The sequence below is a fragment of the Condylura cristata genome, unplaced genomic scaffold (assembly GCF_000260355.1).
Source record: "Condylura cristata isolate star-nosed mole 26May11 unplaced genomic scaffold, ConCri1.0 scaffold00001, whole genome shotgun sequence".
NCBI lineage: Eukaryota > Metazoa > Chordata > Mammalia > Eulipotyphla > Talpidae > Condylura > Condylura cristata.
Genome location: NW_004567102.1, coordinates 76,346,310 through 76,355,409, shown reverse-complemented (window position 1 = coordinate 76,355,409; position 9,100 = coordinate 76,346,310). Strand labels below are relative to the sequence as shown.

General features: G+C 37.1%; 1 protein-coding gene across 1 annotated transcript in view; it reads right to left on the bottom strand.

Moving 5' to 3' along the window:
* UTRN (utrophin) overlaps window positions 1–9,100 on the bottom strand; it is a 237,827-nt gene continuing 228,727 nt past the window's right edge. Inside the window, exon 51 of the mRNA XM_012735025.1 lies at window positions 1–220. Coding sequence (XP_012590479.1) covers window positions 1–220 — 220 coding nt within the window. The remainder of the gene's footprint in view (window positions 221–9,100) is intronic.

Here is a 9,100-nt window from a genome sequence, read left to right as displayed (position 1 = left end):
TCAAAACAGAGTGTGATTCCGGGCACTTGCCTGCAGCTGCTGGGTGAGCTCCCTGGCCAAAGAGGAGTCCTGGAGAGCATCCTCCCGCTGAGAGGCATCCGCGAGCACGTTAACCGTGGCTTCCGCTTCTTGTATCCACTTCAGGAAGTTCTCCAGGTCCCTGCGAGAGGACTGCACCGTCCTCAGCTCAGCCTCCAGGGCACTCTGTCTGTCAGCAATGCTGCAAGGACAAAATGACGGGCGTGAACATTCTTCCCAGTGTGACCGTCCACCTCGCACACGCCCGGCTGAAAGAATTAGCAGCCAGCCCCAAAGGAACCCTTTGTGACTCCAGCACACAGCTCAAGGCTTATTTATAGGTGTCTCTTGAATGATCCTTAATGGAGGAGCCATGTGAATTGTAATAAGAAGGACAGGAAGACACACATGGACATGAGCATAATCGCATCCATACCCTAAAGTATATGTTTCCATTTCACCATTTGTATATGATGACAGGTTATCCCCTACATGTTACTTCAATAAATTAGTGTAATGATTCACACTCAAAACACATTGTCAATAAACATTTGTACAAGGAAGGACTGAATGAGAGGAAGGATTATGAGAATTAATCTGAAGGATCTACTTTACATATTTTTAAGCAACTGCAAACTGAAACTTGTTTTTATGCTGATTTAACAGTATATGTGGAAAAACACTGTACAATCAAATTTCTATAAATCCTTCATTAAATCACATAAAAATTAAAACACAGACTTTCCTGATGATGCATCATTTAGGAAATACACTGGCTATAAATTTCACCTTTAAAACTTGATGTATCTCAAAATTCCATAATAATAATAATAAGCTTATTTTAAACACGGATGTCAACAATTTTACTCCTGGATATTTAAACCCTAGAGAACTAAAAAAAAAATAGGATTACACAAAGATGTTTCTTTGTTTATGGAAGCATTACTTCTAATAGCCAGGAAAGTAGAATGAACACATCTGTTCATCAGTCGAGAGAAGATCTGATAAACAAAATGCTGAATATCCAAACTTGGACTATTATTCAGTTGTTAAAAAGGAATGAAGAATTGATTCATGCTATAGCATGATGAACCTTGTAAATATTTCACCAAGTAAAAGAAGCCAGTCACAAAAGGACACATTATGTGATTCCCTTCATAAGCAATATCCAAAAGAAGTAAATCCATAGAGAAAGTAGATTAGGTGTTGCTTAGGATCTAGGGCTGGGGTACAAGGCGGAGACTGATACGAACAGATATAGGGTAGCGTTGAGGAGTTGATGAAATGTCCTGAAACTAGGAATATGGTAAGTGTTGCACAGCATAGTGAGTAAACTAAAAATCACAAAGTTATACACGTAAAGAGTAATCTTCATAAAACATGAACTTATCACAATTTTTTTTAAATTCAGTATGTAGAACAGTATCTCATTTATACATATTTTTGTGTCCATCCACTCATCCTATAATTTATCATCCATCCACCTGTCTTTCTACCTGTGTCTATCAGTAAAAGGATAAATAGTGGGACTATAAATCAGAAACCACGACTAAGGTGGTTTATTTTCCCTTTTCTATTTTCCTGCATTCTGTTTTAAAATTTATGCTGGACGAATATTTTTATACACTAATAAACACATTCTCAACAAAGGGTAAAAGATTTAAATAGACACATCTTAGAAAATATATGGCAAATAAGCACATGTAAAGATGCTCAGTCATCTAATCATCAGAGAAACATAAACTCAAACTACACTGCTATATCAATACAAATTAGAAGTCACTCCAAAAATGACCATACCAAGTGATGGTAAGACTGTAGAGTAACTGTAATGCTCAAACATTGTAAGTAAGAGTACAAGACAGTTTGGTCATTTTTTATGAAAGTAACCATGCATTTAATATACATTTGTGTAATCATAATTCTAAATACTTACTCAAGAGACTGAAGACTTAAGTCCATGTAAAATCCATAGGTAAATGTCTAAAACAGCTTAATGTATAGTAGCTAGATACAAATAAAGTGTGGTACATGCACATAATGGAATATCATTTGGCAATAAAAATAAACAAATTACTCATTCACGCAACAGATGATATCTCAAATGTATTCTGCTACATGAAAGTAGACCCAAAAGCTACATACTACAATTCCATTCATGGAATTCTGTGATGTCATCACCCTCATCTCACTAAAACCCTCTAAAAGTGCTTGACTGCCTACAGATTAAATCAATTTGTTGTGTGTGGAATTCAAAGTCCTCCATAATTTACCACTAATTTTTTTTCCAGCTTTATCCCTGAATTTCTCCAATACCCTACTCAAGTTAAAGTGGTATGCTCCTTTGCCCCTAAAATATTGCTAGCACCATGTCTACTTAAAAATTTTACACCCCCTTCATTGTTCTCCCTATATCCCCCACTATTTACAATTGTACCTATCTTGAAGGGTTAAGGACTACCTCCTACAGAGCATGCCAGTCCAATTAGCTTCTCTTGCTACAAGTCATATAAGGTCAGTAATTCTTTTTACACAGAAATTAATCAGGTGCATCCTGGAAAAGTTCTTGGGTTGTGAACTTATCACTAAGGTTTCTTGTCTGTCCACCTACTCTAAAAGTGCTTGACTGCCTATAGAGTAAATCAAATTTTTTTGTGGAATTCAAACTCCTCCATAACCACCACGAATATTCTTTTCCACCTTTACCCCTGAATTTCTCCTACTCTTTAAACCCCCCTCAGGCAGAAGCTGTCTTTTGTGTCTTTATATTTCTGAGTCCTTATTATTACATTATAATAAGCATTTAGATAACACTCGTGATCTATTTATAATAGACATTTATAATTATCTCCTAAAACCCTTTTTTCCAGAAGTTACCCAGCGAAATTTGGGTAATTGGTGGTTTTATCTCCCACCTTAGCCAGCCCACACTTTCAATTTTCAAAACAGCAACAGAAAAATATTAAGAATAACCAACCAATATCAACAATTGAAAAAGGCAGGAAGAATGAATAATAGGTACAAAGAAACCACTATTACCAACCAAGATGAAGATTGTGCCAAAATGACACTAGAAAGCGAAAAATTAAAAGGAACAACACAAACAGTTAAGCATCTACGAACAACTCTTCTTGCTGAGAACACTCATAAATGTAGCCATTATGAAATCTGGTAAAGTCAAAGTCTCACATATAAGAAGATTCACATGTACACAACAGGCTATGTGGCAATTAGCTCTTAAATACTAAGAATGTCCATAATAGTGGACAGGACACCAATAGCTAAGGACCAGAGGAGTCTCTCCTCTATACCCAACCAACATACAGGACCAGGCTAGCCAAGGAGGCGGAAACCCAAGTGGTGCTGCCAAGGAGAAGTGAGCCAAGAGGATGGTGAGCACCAGGCCTTCAGCAGATGCCACCGGACCAGCAACATCAGCAGCGGCTCATTTTAATGACAGAGGGATATTCTGAGCCCAGAAACAATACCTTTTATTATAAGACTATTAAATTATATGCTGGTCATCATAGGAAAAGAGATTCTGCTTTACAAATATTCACTTTGTAAGAAACTGCCACAAAGCCTATTTCAGATGGTGGAAAGAGAAATCGACAACACCATTAAGGAAAGCAAAGTATGCAGCTTCTAGATCAAGCCAGAGATGTGGAGGGTTAGAAGATTCAACAGAGAAAGGCTGGGGAGTAAAACAGGTGGAGCTACTGAAATACACCACTGGCGGGGACAGCGGGTGAGACAGGAGAGGTGTGCTGAGCCATGTGGGTTACCTCCCTGGCTGGGGGTCGAACTCATGATGCAGTGGCTGTGATAGCTACACAGTGCTGTGCTTTAACCCCTTGCACCACCATGAAGGGCCCTATCCTCCAGAACTTAGGGCAGATAGTGTTGGCACCGCATTCCAAAGCATTCCATGATTTCCCCTACAAAGCCCATTAACATGCCATTGGTGCTATAAAAAATCACCACTAGCTTAGTGGTGCAAAGTCACAGCAATGGCCATCTCACAACTCTGCAGATGTCTTCTAACCGTTCCCACTAGACTAAAGTCAAGATGTCTGTAGGGCTGCATTCCTTTCTGGAGCCTGCAGGGGTGAATCTGCTCCCTGACTTTTTGAGCTTCTCAAGGTTATCCACATTCCTGACTTTGGTCCCTTCTTCCATCGTCAAAGCCGGCAATAGTGGGTTGCAACTGTCTGACCTACTCTTCTGCCTCGCTTCTCTACTTTTTTAAGGACTCAGGTGATGCAACTGAATCCACTCAGGCAACCCAGGAGACTCCCCATCTTTGGTGTCTACCTCGTTGCATCTCCAATCAGGTCGAAAGTGATTGCTTTCTAATTTGAAAGATTTAGCTTCCAAGTCTTCAGTGTATTTGGTACTCCCAGAGACCACGCAGCAGTTCAGCAAGTGCTTGTTGAATAAACACATACAAAAAACAGGAACAACATCTCCCTTCGGTGCTATTTTAAGGAGAAAGTAGGTCATATATCAAGACATAGCAAACACTTAATAAGCTTTGTTCATAATCCTGAATATGAATTTCTTGAAATTCTGGGAAGCTAATTTTGATTATAACATATAAATGAGCAATCTAATAATAAGTGTCCTGGGGAACTTTTTTAACTCACATATATTTGGAGTCCTGTTATTTTCATCATGAGTAAAATCAACCACACTGAGAATAATGACCATACTGAAAATTAAATTCTATTTATAGACGGAAACTTGTCTTCATCATAAGTATACATTTAAAAAGTGTACAATCACAGTATATAATGTTTGACAATATAAATTTATATATAATATATAGTCTGATGCTTCAAATTACTATAATTAACAAGACATTGTGAAAACATGGCTCCTATATATCAGTTCTCCATATCACACATTTTACTCATTTTTAAAAATGTAGTTCCAAGGTTAGAGTGTGAACTATACAAGAATACTTTAATCATTTTTCAAGGAATTTGATATAACTTATCATAGTATCTCAGGGCCAAAAACAGTCACTACAATTAAAGGCTCTGGAGTACTCTTACTAAAAGGCTAGCAAGTTCCATTTAATGCCATTGTATACTTCTCTCAGACAAAAGTGCCTTATTTCTACCACTCATGTCATTTACAAGTTATATGACTTAGGGTAAATCACCTCAAACATCCAATCCATCTTTAAAATGAGAAACCTGGACTTGATGAATAAAGGGCCCATTTCAGAAGCTCCAGGGGACCTCTGAAAATTACACAACCCATCACAGAAATTATAAAACCTGGTAGATGAGCTCTTCTAGCCTTATCCGATCTCTACTATCTAATTCAGCTTCATTAAGAATCACTGCATGTAGTGTACTTCGTCGATCTGCCTGTTCTGCGCCCCACTCTGTCTCTGGTGAAGCCTCTCACCACCCCTGAGCCTCTGGCTTGCACCCCAGTTCTGTACGCACAAATAAATGAATCTTTAAAAAAAAAAAAAAGAATCACTGCATGAAACTGCAGTGCCACTGAGGGGAGCAGATGAGCGGAGGACAGACAGCAGAAAGTGGGGAGCAGTGACATGTACCATCACCAAGAGCACAGCCAGCCCTGGACTTCTCTTAGTCTCCGATTCTCAGGGCAAAGTTTACTTCATCCTTGTTGCTACATCTCAGAACAGAGGAAGTTCTGGAAAATGGGATGAGAGAATAAAGGTAAAGGAACCATATTCTAGAAAAAGAGATAGTACGTTTAGGAAATTGTGGCTACTAGACAAAGGCAGTGAAGATATTTGTTGATCTGTTAAAATCCATAAGCCAAAATAAATGATTGACTGAAAACTTGAAAGATACAACATTTGAAGTGTAAAGGGTAGCTTTACACTTTCTATTTTGAACAGAAGAAGGTACAGACTAAAAAAAAAAATTCTTTAGTGCAAGAAACAGTACAGACTGAAAATATAAATAGTTTCTCAAAAAAATGTAACGAATCCATGGGTGACAGATTTATATGTTTATATTAAAGGGAACTGGGACTTTTTAAATGTAAACTCTTAGCTTTAAAAGATGCTGTTATAAAAGCAACTATGATATGCTACAAAATAGCTTATAGTCATTTTGTAGCATAACAGCACATGGCCACCCACATAACTGACTTTTTTACATGGTATTTAAAAGATGTTAAATAATACTTGATATTTTAAGCTACAAGATATATATTATCTAGTCAAGTTTGCATATATTTATAATTGGTCAAAAGAGTGTTTGAACACAAAGAGATAATGCGATTTTTTGAGGCTTTAAAGGGAAAAAAACATTAATCTTAGGAAACCTACAGATATGTGCTATTAAATTTTTAAACAATTAAAGGTGACCTTTACAGTTACAGGAGATTTAAATATGTTTATCTCTTTTAAGCAGAAAATATTAGCATCCACAGTTTGAGTGGCATGGGAAAACTTGGAATGAATGACTCTTTAAGCTTTTCAATAGTTACCTCACAAGTTAATTTCACTCTTTTGGAAATGAAATTTATCAGGCCCTCCATTATGGTTCAGAGGGTTAAAGTGCAGCTGCCTTATCACTAGTTCGATTCCAGCCAGAGAGCTGACCCACATGGCACAGCAGACCTCTCCTGACCCGCCCGCTGCTCCCCTCAACAGTGTACTTTCCCGATCTGCCTGTCCTGCTCCCCACTCTGTCTCTGATGAATCTTCTCACTGCCTCTGCACCTCTGGCCTGTACCCTATTTGTGTATGCATAAATAATCTTTAGGGAGGAAAAAAGCTGTGATTTTAATAAAGGATGACCAGAAGCCATAGACAGTGTATTTTCTTTTTTATTGTAACATAGACAAGCTATGGCTTCTGGAAGATAAAAGCAAAGAGAAAAATATAAAGAAAGTAATGATTTGGATGTTCTTTACAGATATTCCTTATAGGATAAAGTTACATTGTCTCATATACCTTTCCAATATTTTCACACAAGTAACTATGTGCTTATTTGTGTATATATGTATACAGACATATATACACATACATACACAAACACACACACAAAGGGCTAAAAGAACATTTCAGAACCAAATTAAGCATCTTCATTCTCACTACAAGTTACCTATAAGCGCATGTCAACTATCACTACTCAATTTATAGTCTAAAAAAACTTGCTAATTGTCATGAAGAAATATAAGGGGAAAAAATTACAGACAAAGTATTCCAGCCAAAATAAGTCAGTTAGTTTAAACTATACAGAAAGACTTGCTCCTTATAGAATCCTAAACATCAGAAGCCAGTTAAGAACTTTTTTACATTAGATAACTACCTGGTGTTATAAAGGCATCCATGACATACCAAATAGGGTCTGGTTAGCGATCAAACACATTAATAGCTAATAGTTAGAAATAAGGTCATTCACAGTAATCGGGGTAAAGCAAAGACTAGTTGACAGCCTCACATCAATTCAAAGCATTAACTTCTGTTATCAAAGTGTACTGAATTCTGGCAGCATAGATAAGAGACTGTGGATGAAAAGCCAACTTACTTAGGCCAACTGCAATTCACAGGAAGTATTTCCTTAAAACTTCTATTAAACATAACAAATTATGCCACAATCACAGTGTTCTATGTGCAAGTGTAATAACCCTTCATCCCTGCAGAACGTGGTTGACAACGATGTAAACACGAAGTAGAGCTTGGAGATAAGAAGAAGGTGTGTGTGAGGCCTCCCAGCACCTAACAGTGGGCACAGTGCCCACATCCTGCTCTGAGAACACTCAGAGCAGAGGCCCTGTATCTGTCATCAGATCTGGTTTCTAAGTGCAACACCCAAGAAGCAGAAAGTGGAGTCAAAGGCAGAGCCCAGAGGCGGGTCCACAGAGCTGCCAGTAACATCAGCAGACAATCAGTTAGACCCAACCCAGCTCTGTCTGAGCAGTGCGATGACAGGTATCCCTCACTTTCTCTGGCTTTGGTTTACTCATAGACATCACATTGGTGGAAATTCTGCCAGACTCCTACAGCTGCTGTGAGGATTATTTGAAATACTGTACGTGATGCATCTGACAATGAGAAGATACCCAATAAAAACATAAACACTACAAAAAGTAGAAAACCTCAAATATATAATAGTTAGGGAAAAAAAATTAACAATTCTTCAGAATTCAAGAGCAAGGGGAGCATTATTATAATTTGGTATAGAAAAATGTCATCTTAGCTTTGCTGTGTGACTTTGTACATGTCATTTAACATGCCTGAGTCACTGGATTAGACTAGAAAGTCTCGACAGAAACAATAAGTGTTTATTTAGGAACGAGGGAAGTGGTCAAAACTCACTCTTTGTGAGTATAAAGCATAACTATTAAGCACAGAAACAGATACACAAAAAAACCTATGGCATTAAAATTTAACAGTGGGGAAAGATCTGAAATGGTTTCTTAGGAGTTTGATTTAAAAAAAGAAAGACTGACTAGGACTGTGTAGGATTAATTTAGAACTGCAAGGTTGTATACAGCTATAAAACCCCTAATCCTATCTTAAAAAATGATTGACATTCAAAAAATAGTTAATATATTGTCTTAAACTATGTTTAAGGGAAGAAAAGATCTATATACTCTAGAAAGATCCCCAATTAGAACACATCAAAACTTTTATAGTTTTGAATAAACATGAAAAGTATACATAAAAATTGGAAATAAAATTTGTAAATATCATTGTACTTTAAAAAAGAAAATCCTCTCACTACACAAACATGCCCATTGTCACTCACGAAGCCATTCACCACCTACAATTTTGTTGCATTCTCCTCAGTTTACAGATCACTAAATCTTGTCTAAATATTAATATATGTACTTATTTCCCCAAAAATGCAGGAAAAAATTGAATAAGGAAATCTACTTGTAACTAGCATAAAATTGGAACACTGGTTGTCTCAGCTATGATAAATGAAAGATCACCTTGGAATATAATTCATTTTTAATTGCCTCTTCCATCTAATCTAAGTACTGCTGTAGGCTGTCTTAAAATATTTACAAAGTAAAAGAAAAAAAAAAGAATTGGAGGTGCTAAATAAAGCAGGCCATACATTCTTTTTTTTTT